This window comes from Gavia stellata, unplaced genomic scaffold, assembly GCF_030936135.1.
Source record: "Gavia stellata isolate bGavSte3 unplaced genomic scaffold, bGavSte3.hap2 HAP2_SCAFFOLD_218, whole genome shotgun sequence".
Classification (NCBI taxonomy): Eukaryota; Metazoa; Chordata; class Aves; order Gaviiformes; family Gaviidae; genus Gavia; species Gavia stellata.
Genome location: NW_026777302.1, coordinates 26,241 through 40,834, shown reverse-complemented (window position 1 = coordinate 40,834; position 14,594 = coordinate 26,241). Strand labels below are relative to the sequence as shown.

Genomic DNA, 14,594 nt, shown 5'->3' with positions numbered 1-14,594 from the left:
CGTGGCGCCTTTCCTTCTGCTGTAGAGCTCCAGCCCCGGCAAAACCTCCAGCAGGACACAGGGAGCACCGGCACTGTCCCCATGTCCCCGGCAGGGCACCAGCACTGTCTCCATATTCCAGGACACCGGCATGGTCCCTATGTCCCAGCACACCGACGCTGTCCCCCCAGTCCCTGGCTGCCCTGTTGCCACTGTGACCTCACAAGAGCAGGCAGCAGCAGGTGCTGGTAGCGCCCCGGGAAGGGTCGAATGCGGTGACTGTGGGGGGATTCCTCCGTGATGGCTGGTCTGTGTAAAAGGTGGGTGGGTCAGACCTGGTCCTCCCTGGGGACCATCCCAAAGGGGCTGTGACCCCACAGCGCTGGCCCCACTGCTGCCTTGGGCAGCCCCAGGCAGGCTGGGGACCGAGCACTGTCTCTGCTTCTCCCAGGCACAGCACGCGTGCTGGATCGAGTTGGGAGTGAGGGGAGCTGGTGACAACAGCAGGCACACCACCCGCCAGAGCTTCCTCTGACCGCTGCGCAGTATCCTCTCCTTTGGCCTCACAGACGCATTCGGCGTCGTCCTGCTCTGCTCCACCTTCCTCTTCCTCTTTGTCCTGCTCTGGCCCCTCTTTGTGCTGCAGGACCACGTGCTGCCGGCCCTGCTAGTCCTGGGTGGGGAGAGCTGCGCTCCCCATTACCGATATCTTCCTCACCTGTCTGCTGCCATCCCTGGCTGCCTTCCTCACCGTTCTCGTCATCCCGTCCTCCTTTTCCTCGGCTTCATGCATCTGCTGGTGCCGCTGCCAAGCTGAGCCCATCAAAGACAGTGGCAGTGCCTTGGGGATAAGGTGTTTGAGAAGATGTAGGAGAAGCAGCCCTGCAGACCCCCAGGGTAGGGAGAAGGAGGGGAAGAGGTGCTCCAGGTGCGAGAGCAGAGATTCCCCTGCAGCTCCTGGGGAGGACCATGGTAACACAGGTTCTCACCCTGCAGCCCGTGGACATCCGCCGTTGTCACGGCTTTCACAGATCACAGAATCAGTACGGTTGGAAAAGACCTGTAAGATCATCAAGTCCAACCTGGAAAAAAAAAAAAAAAAAACAAAACAAAACCAAAACACCCAAACAAACAACAAAAACCACAAAAAAACCACAAAACCCACGCCACACAACAACAACAAGCCACAACCCACCCAACACCACACAGCACCATGCCCATCAAGCTACATCCCACAATGCCACATCCACACGCTCCTTGAATACCTCCAGGGAGGGTGACTCTACCACCTCCCTGGGCAGCCTATTCCAATGTTTCACTACTCTCTCAGTAAAGAACTTTTTCCTAATATCTAGCCTGAACCTCCCCTGGCGCAACGTGAGGCCATTTCCTCTAGTCCTGTCACTAGTCACTTGGGAGAAGAGACCAGCACCCACCTCTTTGCAACCCCCTTTCAGGTAGTTGTAGAGAGCGATAAGGTCTCCCCTCAGCCGCCTCTTCTCCAGGCTAAACAACCCCAGCTCCCTCAGCCGCTCCTCATAAGACTTGTGTTCCAGACCCCTCACCAGCTTCGTCGCCCTTCTCTGGACACGCTCCAGCACCTCAATGTCTTTCTTGTAGTGAGGGGCCCAAAACTGAACACAGTATTCGAGGTGCGGCCTCACCAGAGCCGAGTACAGAGGCATGATCACCTCCCTGCTCCTGCTGGCCACACCATTTCTGATACAAGCCAGGATGCCGTTGGCCTTCTTGGCCACCTGGGCACACTGCTGGCTCATATTCAGCCGGCTGTCGATCAACACCCCCAGGTCCTTTTCTGCGGGGGAACTTTCCAGCCACTCATCCCCAAGCCTGTAGCATTGCCTGGGGTTGTTGTGGCCAAAGTGTAGAACCCAGCACTTGGCCTTATTGAACTTCATCCGGTTGGCCTCAGCCCATCGATCCAGCCTGTCCAGATCCCTCTGCTTATTGCCAGCCAGCAACTAAGCACCACACAGCTGCTCACTCGCTCGCTCTCTCCCCCTGTGGCGGGATGGGCGAGAGAATTGGCAGGGCCAAAGTGAGAAAACTCGAGGGTTGAGATAAAGACAGTGCAGTAGGTAAAGCAAAAGCCACGCGCGCAAGCAAAGCAAAACAAGGAATTCATTCACTCCTTCCCATCGGCAGGCAGGTGTGCAGCCATCTACAGTGAAGCAGGGCTCCATCACGCGTAACGATTACTTGGGAAGACAAACGCCATCCCTCCAAACGTCCCCACCCTCCTTCTTCTTCCCCCAGCTCTATATGCTGAGTATGACATCATATGGTATGGAACATCCCTTTGGTCAGTTGGGGTCAGCTGTCCCGGCTGTGCCCCCTCCCAACTTCTTGTGCACCCCCAGGCTGCTCGCTGGTGGGGTGGCGTGAGAAGCAGAAAAGGCCTCGGCTCTGTGTAAGCCCTGCTCAGCTGTAATGAAAACATCCCTCTACTCTCAACACTGTTTGCAGCACAAATCCAGAACACAGCCCCATACCACCTACGGTGAAGAAAATCAACTCTAGCCCAGCCCAAACCAGCACACCACGGTGCCCCTTCGCCGACGCTGGGGAGCACCCCAGCTCCGCCTGATGACAGCAGCCACTCAAACACAGGCGGTACAGTCAGGGCAACAGGTTTCTTGTCCTGCTGCAGGTCCTCAAAATGAGGTTTTGGACCTTCACAATGAGGATTTGGGCCCCCAAAATGACTATTTGGTCCCTCAATATGAGGCTATGGGCCCTCAAAATGACCATTTGGGCCCTCAGAATGAAGCTCTGGGCCATCAAAATGGCTATTTGGAGCCACAAAATGACTATTTGGACCCTCAAAATGAAGCTACGGGCCCTCAAAATGTCTGTTTGGGCCCTCAAAATGAGGCTCTGGGCCCTCAGAATGGCTATTTGGAGCCACAAAATGAGGCTACAGGCCATAAAATGAGGATTTGGATGCTCAAAAAGAATACTTGGACCTTCAAAATGAGGCTTTCTTCCTCAAACCTGGGATTCCGGCCCTCAAAATGGGCCTCGGACCTTGACAATAGGTTTTGTGCCCTCAAGGGATCTGTTGCCACTAAAAACAGAGGCATGGCAGCCTAAATTGGGTCTGCGGAGGTGCAAAATGAGACTATGGACCCTCAAAATGACCATTTGGATGCTCAAAATGAGGTTTTAAACCTTCAAAATTACTACTTAGATGCTCAAAATGAGGATATGGACCCTTAAATATGGCTTTGCGTGCTCGTACTGCCTATTTGAACCCTCAAAATGAGGTTTTGAACCCTTAAATGAGGCTTAGGACCCTCAAAATGAACTTGTAGACCCTTAAATGATGTCTGGGGTCCTCATAATGAGGTTTTGGGCCCTCACAATGAGGATTTGGGCCCTCAAAAAAAACAATCTGGACCCTCAAAATGAGGCTTTGGGCCCTCAAACTGTCTATTTGGACCCTAAACATGAGTATGTAGACCGTCACAATGAGGTTTTGGTAGATCAAAATCAGATTTTCGGCCCTCAAAATGACTATTTGGGCCCTCAAAATGAGGAATTACACCCTCCAAAGAAGACTTTCAGACTTCCAAATGAGGCTTTGGACCCTCAAAATGGGGATTTGGGCCCTCAGAATAAAGCTTTTGGCCCTCAAAAACAAAGATTTCCTTCCTCAAAAAGAAGATTTCAGCTCTCAGAAAGGGGGTTCGCGCCGTCAAAATGAAGAAATCGATGCTCAAAATGAAGATTTCGGCCCTCAAATCAGGGGCTTCAGGCCCTCAAAATGAAGATTTTGGGCCTCAGTACAAGGCTTCGCATTTGGACATTAGGTTTTGTGCCCTCAAGGGATCTGTCGCCACTAAAAACTGAGGTGTGGCAGCCTAAAAGCAGGTTGGCAGAAGCTCAAAATGAGGCTTTGGACCCTCAGGATGAGGTTTTGGAGACTCAAAATGACTATTTGAGGCTCAAAATTAGCATTTGGACACTGAAAATCAGACTTTGGGCCCTCCAAATGGTTATTTGGACCATCAAAATGAGTTTTTGGACCCTCAAAATTACTATTTAGGCCTTTAAAATGAGGCTTTGGAGCCTCAGAATGACTATTTGGGCCCTCAAAATGAGGCTTTGGAACCTGAAAATGACAATTCGGACCATCAACAAGACTATTTGCACCCTCAAAATGACTGTTTGGGCCTTTAAAATGTCGTTTTGGACTCTCAAATTGCAGCTTTGGAGCCTCAAAATGACTATTTGGGCCCTCAAGATGCCTCTTTGGACCCTCAAAATGATACTTGGGACCTTCAAAATGACTATTTCGACCATCAAAATAACTATCTGAACCCTCAAAACGAGGCTTTGGAGCCTCAAAATGAGGCTTTGGACCCTCAAAATGAGGCTTTGGGTCCTCAAACTGTCTATTTGGACCATAAACGTGAGTATTCAGACCGTCAAAACGAGGTTTTGGAAGATCAAAATCAGATTTTGGGCCCTCAAAGTTAGTATTTGGGCCCTCAAAATGTGGAATTATACCCTCATAAGAAGACTTTCAGACTTCAAAGCGAGGCTTTGGACTATCAAAATGAGGGCCCTAAAATGAGGATTTAGATGCTCAGAAAGAATACTTGGACCTTCCAAATGAGGCTTTGGACCCTCAAATCGGGGCTTTGCACCTTGACAACAGGTTTTTTGCCCTCAAGGGATCCATTGCCCCTAAAAACTGAGGCGTGGCAGCCTAAAAAACGGTTCTGCGGAGGCGCAAAATGAGGCTTTGGACCCTCAAAATGAGCATTTGGCCCCTCAAAATGCCTCTTTGGACCCTCAAAATTATGCTTTGGACCTTCAAAATGACTATTTCGATGCTCAAAATTACTATCTGAACCCTCAAAAGGAGGATTTGGACCCTCAAAATGAGGCCTTGGGACCTCAAAATGAAGTTTTGGACACTCAAAATGACACCCGGGGTCCTCAAAATGAGGTTTTGGACCGTCACAATGAGGCTTTGGACCCTCAAAATGACTATTTCGATGCTCAAAATTACTGTTTGGATGCTCAACATTACTGTTTGGACCCTCAAAATGAGGATTTGGACCCTCAAAATGAGGCTTCGAACCCTTAAATGAGGCTTTGGGCCCTCAAAATTAAGTTTTGGACCCTCAAAATGACTGTTTGGGCCTTTAAAATGTCATTTTGGACGTGCAAATTGCAGCTTTGGAGCCTCAAAATGACTATTTGGGCCCTCAAAATTGCAATTTGAACCCTCAAAATAAGGATTTGGATGCTCAAAGCGAGGCTTCAAACCCTTGAAATGAGGCTTTGACCTTTAAATGAGCCTTTGGGCCCTCAAAATGACTATTTGGACCCTCAAAATGCCTATTTGGACCCTCAAAATGAAGCTACAGGCCCTCAAAATGACTATTTGGGCCTTGAAAATGAGGCTCTGGGCCCTCAAAATGGCTCTTTGGAGCCACAAAATGAGGCTAAGGGCCCTAAAATGAGGATTTAGATGCACAAGAAGAATTCTTGGACCTTCAAAATGAAGATTTTGGCCCTCAAATCGGGGCTTTGGACCTTGACAATGGGTTTTGTGCCCTCAAGGGATCTGTTGCCACTAAAAAGTGAGGCGCGGCAGCCTAAAAACGGGTCTGCGGAGGCGCAAAATGAGGCTTTGGACCCTCAAAATTACAATTTGGATGCTCAAAATTACTGTTTGGACGCTCAAAAATTACTGTTTGGACCCTCAAAATTACTGTTTTGAACCCTCAAAATGAGGCTTCCAACCCTTAAATGAGGCTTTGGGCCCTCAAAATGAAGTTTTGGACCCTCAAAATGATGTCTGGGGTCCTCATAATGAGGTTTTGGACCCTCACAATGAGATTTTGGGCCCTCAAAATTACAATCTGGACCCTCAAAATGAGGCTTTGGGCCCTCAAACTGTATTTGGACCCTAAACATGAGTATGTAGACCGTCACAATGAGGTTTTGGTAGATCAAAATCAGATTTTCGGCCCTCAAAATGACTATTTGGGCCCTCAAAATGAGGAATTATACCCTCCAAAGAAGACTTTCAGACTTCCAAATGAGGCTTTGGACCCTCAAAATGGGGATCTGGGCCCTCAGAATAAAGCTTTTGGCCCTCAAAACAAAGATTTCCTTCCTCAAAATGAAGATTTCAGCTCTCAGAAAGGGGGTTCGCGCCGTCAAAATGAAGAAATCGATGCTCAAAATGAAGATTTCGGCCCTCAAATCAGGGGCTTCAGGCCCTCAAAATGAAGATTTTGGGCCTCAGTACAAGGCTTCGCATTTGGACATTAGGTTTTGTGCCCTCAAGGGATCTGTCGCCACTAAAAACTGAGGTGTGGCAGCCTAAAAACAGGTTGGCAGAAGCTCAAAATGAGGCTTTGGACCCTCAGGATGCGGTTTTGGAGACTCAAAATGACTATTTGAGGCTCAAAATTAGCATTTGGACACTGAAAATCAGACTTTGGGCCCTCCAAATGGTTATTTGGACCATCAAAATGAGTTTTTGGACCCTCAAAATTACTATTTAGGCCTTTAAAATGAGGCTTTGGAGCCTCAGAATGACTATTTGGGCCCTCAAAATGAGGCTTTGGAACCTGAAAATGACAATTCGGACCATCAACAAGACTATTTGCACCCTCAAAATGACTGTTTGGGCCTTTAAAATGTCGTTTTGGACTCTCAAATTGCAGCTTTGGAGCCTCAAAATGACTATTTGGACCCTCAAAATGAGGCTCTGGGCCCTAAAAAGAGGATTTGGTTGATCATAAAAAATACTTGGGCCTTCAAAATGAGGCTTTCTTCCTCAAAACTGGGATTCCGGCCCTCAAAACGGGGCCTCGGACCTTCACAATAGGTTTTGTGCCCTCAAGGGATCCACTCCCACTAAAAACTGTGTCGCAGCAGCCTAAATACGCGTCTGCGGAGGTGCAAAAATGAGATTTTGGACCCTCAAAATGAGGCTTTGGACCTTCAAAATGACCATTTGGACCCTCAAGATGCCTCTTTGGACCCTCAAAATGATACTTTGGACCTTCAAAATGACTATTTCGACCATCAAAATAACTATCTGAACCCTCAAAACGAGGCTTTGGACCCTCAAAATGAGGCTTTGGGTCCTCAAACTGTCTATTTGGACCATAAACGTGAGTATTCAGACCGTCAAAACGAGGTTTTGGAAGATCAAAATCAGATTTTGGGCCCTCAAAATTAGTATTTGGGCCCTCAAAATGTGGAATTATACCCACATAAGAAGACTTTCAGACTTCAAAGCGAGGCTTTGGACTACCAAAATGAGGCCCTGGGACCTCAAAATGAAGTTTTGGATCCTCAAAATGACATCTGGAGTCCTCAAAATGAGCTTTTGGATTGTCACAATCAGGCTTTGGGACATCAAAATGACAATTTGGACCCTCAAAATGAGGTTTTGGATCCTCAAAATGGGGATTTGGACCTTCAAAATGAGATTTTGGGCCCTTAAAATGAGGTTTGGGGCTTTCAAAATTACTATTTGGATGCTGAAAATGAGGCTTTGGAGACTCAAAATGACTATTTGGAACCCTCAAAATGAAGCTACGGGCCCTCAGAATGACTATCTGGAACCTCAAAATGGGGCTACGGGCCCTCAAAAAGGCTATTTGGAGCCAGAAAATGAGGCTACGGGCCCTAAAATGAGGGCCTAAACCCTGAAGGCGGAGCTGGTCGCCTGGCAACGGCCGCCCAGGAGTCTGGGGGGAGTCAGTGGACCCAGGACAGCCAATCGCATTTGGGGAAGGGTGTGATTGACATGTAACCAGACAGCCAATGGGAGGCAACATCACCTCAGGGAAGGGCAGGCAGTGATGGGGGTGGGGAGGGAGCCCTCAGGCAGCCAATAAGAGAGAGCATCCCCTCAGGGGAGGGTGGGCCCCAACTGAGGGCAGAGTGACAGCCCATGTGGGCAATCAGAGGTCAGAGTCCAGGTGAGGGGCGGGAGCCCACCAGGGCAGCCTGAACCAGCTGGGGGCCAATCAGAGGCAGCATCCCCTCAGGGGAGGAGACTGACAGCCCTCCCGACCTATTCCGGCAAAGACTGGTGTGAGAAGAAGGCGGGCTCCACTGGCAGCCGGGCCGAGCTTCAAGATGGCGCAGGTGGGGCCTGCTGTGAGGCTGAGGGTGGGGAGGAGGGGGAGGACCCGGCCGCCATCCGGCATCTCCCGCCTGAGGTGGTGAGTTGAGTAGGGGGGATGTGGGGCTGGGGTCCCCCCTCAGAGCAGGGGGGTCCCAGGGTTGATGCTCTCCCCACCTCTCTCCCCACAGCTGCTGCACATCATCTCCTTCCTGACGCTGCCCCCACCCCCTGCTGAGACTGGGCCAGACCTGCCGCTGCCTCCACGAGGTGTGCGACAGCGAGGCCGGCTGGCGCCACCTCTGCACCCCTCTCCCCCGGCCGCCGCCAGCGCCCGTCCCTGCAGGAGGGCCGCCATCCTCACCTGTGAGTCCCTGTCATTGCCAAGGGATGGGGGGTGGCACTTTGTCCCCCAGCCTCATTTTCAGAGTCCACAGCTTTGATTGTACGGTTGAAAGCCTCATTTGTATGGTCCCAAACCCTCATTTTTAGGGTACAAACCCTCAATCATAAGTTCCAAACCCCCCTTTTAAGGTTCAAAGACTCAGCGATGAACGACTTAAACGATTCTATATTTCTACAATTCTATGATTCTATGCTTTTAAGGGCCCAGAGTTTCATTTTTAAAGCCCAAAGTCTGATTGTGAAGGTCAAAGCCTCAGTTTTAGAGGCCAAAGCCTTATGTAGTGGGTCCAAAGGCTCATTTGTAGCTTCCAAAGCCTCCTTTTCAGGGACCATAGCCTCCTTTTCAGGATTCGGTCCACAATTTGGAGAACCCCAAGGCTATTTTGAGCCCCCCAAGACCCATTTCTAGGGTGCAAAGTCTTAGGTTTTGGTACGGAAGCATCATTTGAGGGCACAAAGCCTAATTTCTGCGTTTGAAGTCTCAATCTCATTTCCAAAGCCCCGTTTTTAAAGAACAAAGCCCCATTTTGAAGGCCCACACCCTCCTTTTGAGGGTCCAAACTCTCATTTATTATTAGGTCCAAACCTCTCTTTTACAGCTCTGAGCCTCCACTGGAGTGCCCAAAGCTCTAAAACTTCATTTCTTGGGGCCATGGACGGTCCAAGAGTTTCCCCTCCTTTGCAGGCTCCAAAACCTCATCTTTAGCATCGAGCCCATCTTTTAGCCCCAAAAGTCTCTTTTTTAGGGCCAGACCCCTCATTTCTAGGGTCCCAACCTGTCTTTTATTACCCATAGTCTATTTTTAGGGCCCACGGTTTCATTCTGAGGGTCTAATCCCGCACCATCAGGGCAGCAAGCCTCTTTTTAGGCTCCAAAGCTACATTTCTAGTGTCCAAAGCCTCCTTTTTACTTTCCAAATCTTAGTTTGCGTTTCCAAAGCCTCATTTCAGGCTCCAAAGCCTCAGTTTTATGGTCCCAGGTGTTATGGCTTTCCACATGCCAGCAAGTGTGCCAGGGTCCGGCCCTAGGATATGGCTGAAAGTGCAAGGTCCGAGTGAAGGTGTCCAATTCCTCTTTTATTACTTCTCAGATGACAGCTCATGCTGGTGCCTGAGGGATTTCTCGAATGACGGTTCAGTTGAGGCAGGTGGGCGTCCGTGGGGAAGCAAGTGTTACCGAAATCTTCAACAGCAGTAGAATGATGTCTCTTCCTTTGGTCTTGGAGGAGACTGCACAACCAAAAGGTAGACTAGACGGGTCTCGGTGGGGTTTTCCAAACTGGTTACCCCCTTGACTTAGTGTAAGCACTGCTCAGCAACAACTAAACCATCAGTGTGTTACCAACGTTAGTCTCCTCCTACATCCAAAACACAGGACCATACCAGCTACTAGGAAGAAAGTTAGCTCCATCCCAGCCGAAACCAGGACAAGTGGGAATTGAAAGAGCTGACCCCTCGGTAGGAGACGTTCTGGTTTTGCAGGGTTTCTTCCCTTGCGGAAAGGAGTGCAAAACCTGCTCCCCGTCAGGTTGGACTTTGCCTCAAAACGTGGCGCTGCCCTTTCTGTTGTGACATCACTGACTGCCATTGATGTCACAAAGCGTCATTGGCGCTGAGTTAGACCCAGCAGGGCATAAGATTGGGGTCGTGCCTGCACCATTGTCACTCTCGGTCTTGAGAGAAGAGAGATCGCAGAGTGGTTGGCTCGCTCCCGAGCAAGCAGGATGCCTGTTTTCCCGCACCTCAGCGGATGCAGAGAGACAGCCATGGAGGGCCCTCGATCTGAACGGGTACGTTTGAAAAATCCTCCTCTCCTTTCCCCAAGGGTATTTTCCACCTCATCTGCTGGGGTGGGTGGGGGACGGACAGGGGACGCACACGAGGGCAGCCTGAGAGCTCGGCCTGGAGGTGGTGTAAGGCAGCAGCAGTCTCCTCAGTCCCTTCACAAACGCCAGCACTAGGCCTCGAAAGCCTTTTGTCTCTGCCAAATGGGGGACGAGTCCCTTTTGGATCGCATGGAGGGAGTCCCAAGCGGTTGCCCAGCTCCATCCTGCTGCAGTAACTGTGACAGCTTAGCTTAGCTGTGGGCTAAGGAACATCCCTGGGCAGCCAGGAAGGCAGCGGAGGCGGTACAGGGCTCACCGCGGAGTGCTCTGGGTGCCTGCAGCAGCTCTTCCTGGCCTGGGGAGAGCAGCTGGCCCCAGCCCTGGGAGGAGGGCGGCAGGCAGGCAGGGAGTGAGGCCAGGACAGCAGCACGACTAGAGACGGAGAGAGCCAGGTCATAACCTGCTGCCCTCCATAAAACCCCACGCTGCAGAGGTGGGCAGCAGGGCGAAGCAGAGCGCTTCCAGCTGCTAGCTGATGCCTAGAGAAGAGGTGCTTGGGTCTCGGGAGGAGAGCAGGCTTTTCCCTCCACCTGGCCAGGGTGCTGGGGTTGCGGAGATGCCAGCCAGGTTGGGCAGGTGGGTGCAAGAGGACCCAGGAAGCAGGGAGGGATCAGGCCAGAAGCCCCGTGTGCTGCCTGGCTGCCTGGCAGGAGCAGGCAGCCCCAGAGCATGGGGGCTGTCTGCACTACTGCCCTCCAGCCGCGCAGCCCAGCACCCCCATTCCGGGGGCACCGTCCTGCCCCTTCTCTGGGGAGAGAGCCGAGCGGGGCCAGGCTGCTGCCCCTGTGTCAGGCCAGAGGCCTGTGTGTGTCCCAGGGGTGCTGTGCAAGGGGCCAGACTTTCCCAAAGGCCCGGGGGCCCTTGGGCTTGCAGCTGTGCTGAGCACAGGAACCTCATAGCAAGTGAGCTCCTGAACGGATCCCTGGCAAACCTGCGTCCCAGCCTTGGGCTTTGGTAACAAGAGTGTTCCTTCTCTTTTTAGACAATGCATCACCCACCAGAAGGGCAGGAGGGTCCTGAGGCTCCTTTTCCTGCTGCTTCCCATCCTGTCTGGTGAGTATCCCTGACCACAAATGGTGTCCTCAGTCCTGGGGAGAGGGACCAACTCCTGAGGAAAATAACCACCTCTTGACAATGTGACCCACAGCTGTTGTCTACTGCTGGGGCTCAACGGCGTGGGGAAAGGGAGCCTTGCGCGTAAGTGTCTCTTGCTGTGGGAAAGCCAACGCCTGCAAAGGCGGAGACGGATCTTCCCGAGTGACCTCCGCAGGGTGGCAGGCTGAAGCGGGGAGCACTTTGGCAGAAGGTGCCTTTGCTGCCTGCATCCATCCTGCCCCCTCTTCATCTTGCAGGAGGCGCCAGGGCTTCCTGAAGAGGAGCTGCAGTCTCTGGGGTAAGAGCGCTTTCTTGCCAAGGAACGCACTCTGTGGAGCCGTCTCAGCTGGCTTCGTGCTGCCTGCACTCACTCGCCTCGCGTCCAGGGCTCCTGACCTTCCCCGTCTGCTACCCGCAGTGGTGGAAGGGAGCCGTTTGTAAACAGGAGGAAGGAAAGGGGCTGGGGGGCGGGGGGTGACCCAAGCCCAGAGCACCCTTCTCTGCACGGCGTTTGGAGCCTGCCTGCAGAGGCTGGGCAGCTGCTGGACAAGAGCTGCTTTCTCTTTGCCTCCAGGAACTCACAGGCTTGGCTGGAGCAGAAGATGCAGGAGCTCAAGGAGACGGCGGCTCAGGTGTCTGCTGCCAGGGCGAACATACTCCAGGCAGTGCGAGAGGTCCTCGGAGACCATGGTGTCCAAGAGGAGAAGAAACAGGTAAGGGTGCTGGGGGTAGATCAGAGACCTTGCTGCCTTTGCAGGCTCCCTCATGCTGCTTCCTCGTGGCCCTCGCAAAGTCAGCACCTTTTCCGACAGGTCTTGGCTTGGCTTTTCGGACACAGAGGCGCTCCTTGGCTCTGTGCTAGGACTCTGTATTCGTGCAGAACGGCCTGTGCATGTGTTTGTGTTCACTGCCATCTCTCTGTTCCTAATCTTTCCCCAGGAAATTCTGCAGCTGACTCAGGCGGCAATTAAGAACGTGCTTGAAAACTACCTCCCGATGCCTGACTGGGCTCTGGAAGCCATAGGTACGCAGACGGGAAGCCTCACTGCCCTCGGTTTGTGTATGGCACTCCCCAAATCTCCCGAGCTCTGCTGTCAAGCCTGAGAAATACATCCTAATGTGGCGCTTCAACTCCTAATCTCTGGCCACCTTCATGTCAGGTGCCACCATTGAGGAGGAGAGGACATCCAAGAGTTATGGTGGGCAAGGCAAGAAGAGCTGGTGGCTTTCTCCATTCGGCTTCTCTTCTGCAAACCCTCCAGAGACGATCTTGCAGGTATCATGAGAGCAGTCCGGACTCGTGGCTCACCTCCTTGCTTTTGGGCTGCCAGACGAAGTGCACAGCGCTTCCCTTCCGGCCGGCCGTATCGCTCAGCCCTCCTGTCTGCATTGCAGTCCTGACCCCTGCGAGGCTCGTTGGCTGCCTTGCCACTGATGCTCACGGCTTTCTGGTTTCAGCCCCGTATGGCCCCTGGCAACTGCTGGGCTTTCCAGGGATCTTGGGGCCACGTGGTCATCCGGCTGCCTGAGCAGATCTGGCCAAGGGCTTTCACCATCTGGCATATCTCCGAGGCAGTCTCTCCTTCCGGAGAAGTCAGCAGCGCCCCCAAAGAGTTTGCCGTCTCCGTGAGTCTTTGCCTTGTGCTTCTCAGGGTGGGGCCTGGCCCCAGGGAAAAGCTCTACCAGAGACGTGCTTCTCACAGCAGCTTCTCTCAGAGCTCTGTCTGGGGCTGGCTGCTGCAGGGCACTGCCTCCCCTGGGGGGCCACTGGGGGCACGTGGCGGGTCTGTGCCTCTGGGGGCTTCTCTCTGCTTCATGGCCAAGGATCCTGGAGCACGTGCTCAAAGCACCCAGAGTCAGCCTAAGCTGTACTAGGCTACCGCTAGAGCCGAGGGAGGTGGGCAAGGCTTCCCGGTTCGGCCTCGGCGGGCCCTTTTTCTGGCGCCCTGCTCGAGCCTGACCTGCTCCCTTTGTCTCTTGTCTGTGAGGGCGTGGATGAGGCAGGGGCAGAAACTCTCCTGGGGACATTCACCTACGAGGTGCACAAGGAGGTGGCTCAGACGTTCCACGTGCAGGTACCACAAGAGCTGCGAGCAGCATGCGCGGGAAGAAGGCCGGGTTCCCTGCAAGTCCATGGAGGAAAGAGCTCTGGTTGCCCTTGCTTCCTCCTTCGTCAGGGCTGCCGTTTGGTCCTCGGCAGGGGCAGTGTGGGCAGAGGGGGCTCCGGCGATGTGCTGTGGCTCTTGCCACCTGCCTAATGATGGCTCCCCCCATTTCTTTACAGAAGGAGCTTCCCAGGACCTTTCGCTACATCAAATTCAAGGTGCAGAGCAACTGGGGAAACCCAGAGTACACCTGTGTGTACCGTGTACAGGTTCACGGGAAGACGGCGAGCCACCACGACCACCCACAGGCCCAAGATTTCCTTTGAGAAGACTAATAAAACAAGATGTGTGGCAGTTTGGCTTGTGTGTCTTCCTTGTAAAAAGGAAGGTCTGAGGTCTGCCTCAGACCTGGCTCTTGCCCGATTTGGAGGCAGGAGGGTGTATCCACCATCCTGCATAAACGGCTGCCCTCGCTGCACCGGCAGGAGCCATTGCCCGTGGCGCCTTTCCTTCTGCTGTAGAGCTCCAGCCCCCGGCAAAACCTCCAGCAGGACACAGGGAGCACCGGCACTGTCCCCATGTCCCCGGCAGGGCACCAGCACTGTCTCCATATTCCAGGACACCGGCATGGTCCCTATGTCCCAGCACACCGACGCTGTCCCCCCAGTCCCTGGCTGCCCTGTTGCCACTGTGACCTCACAAGAGCAGGCAGCAGCAGGTGCTGGTAGCGCCCCGGGAAGGGTCGAATGCGGTGACTGTGGGGGGATTCCTCCGTGATGGCTGGTCTGTGTAAAAGGTGGGTGGGTCAGACCTGGTCCTCCCTGGGGACCATCCCAAAGGGGCTGTGACCCCACAGCGCTGGCCCCACTGCTGCCTTGGGCAGCCCCAGGCAGGCTGGGGACCGAGCACTGTCTCTGCTTCTCCCAGGCACAGCACGCGTGCTGGATCGAGTTGGGAGTGAGGGGAGCTGGTGACAACAGCAGGCACACCACCCGC

At 53.0% G+C, this 14,594-nt stretch overlaps 1 protein-coding gene across 1 annotated transcript; it reads left to right on the top strand.

Annotated features, from left to right (window-relative positions):
- The first annotated feature begins 10,278 nt into the window (after window positions 1–10,278).
- LOC132321895 (SUN domain-containing protein 3-like) lies at window positions 10,279–13,924 on the top strand. Its single transcript, XM_059835273.1, has 8 exons — window positions 10,279–10,302; window positions 11,751–11,791; window positions 12,068–12,206; window positions 12,433–12,517; window positions 12,654–12,769; window positions 12,952–13,119; window positions 13,482–13,568; window positions 13,778–13,924. The coding sequence occupies exons 1-8, from the start codon at window positions 10,279–10,281 to the stop codon at window positions 13,922–13,924; spliced, it is 807 nt and encodes a 268-aa protein (XP_059691256.1).
- The last annotated feature ends 670 nt before the right edge of the window (window positions 13,925–14,594 follow it).

What these genes read in the sequence shown, in the direction of transcription:
- LOC132321895 (XM_059835273.1), top strand. Translation starts at nt 10,279, where the DNA reads ATGGAGGGCCCTCGATCTGAACGG. An exon ending in TCCAAGAGGAGAAGAAACAG is followed by an intron (nt 12,207 to 12,432) that starts GTAAGGGTGCTG and finishes ATCTTTCCCCAG; the next exon opens with GAAATTCTGCAGCTGACTCA. An exon ending in CTCAGACGTTCCACGTGCAG is followed by an intron (nt 13,569 to 13,777) that starts GTACCACAAGAG and finishes ATTTCTTTACAG; the next exon opens with AAGGAGCTTCCCAGGACCTT.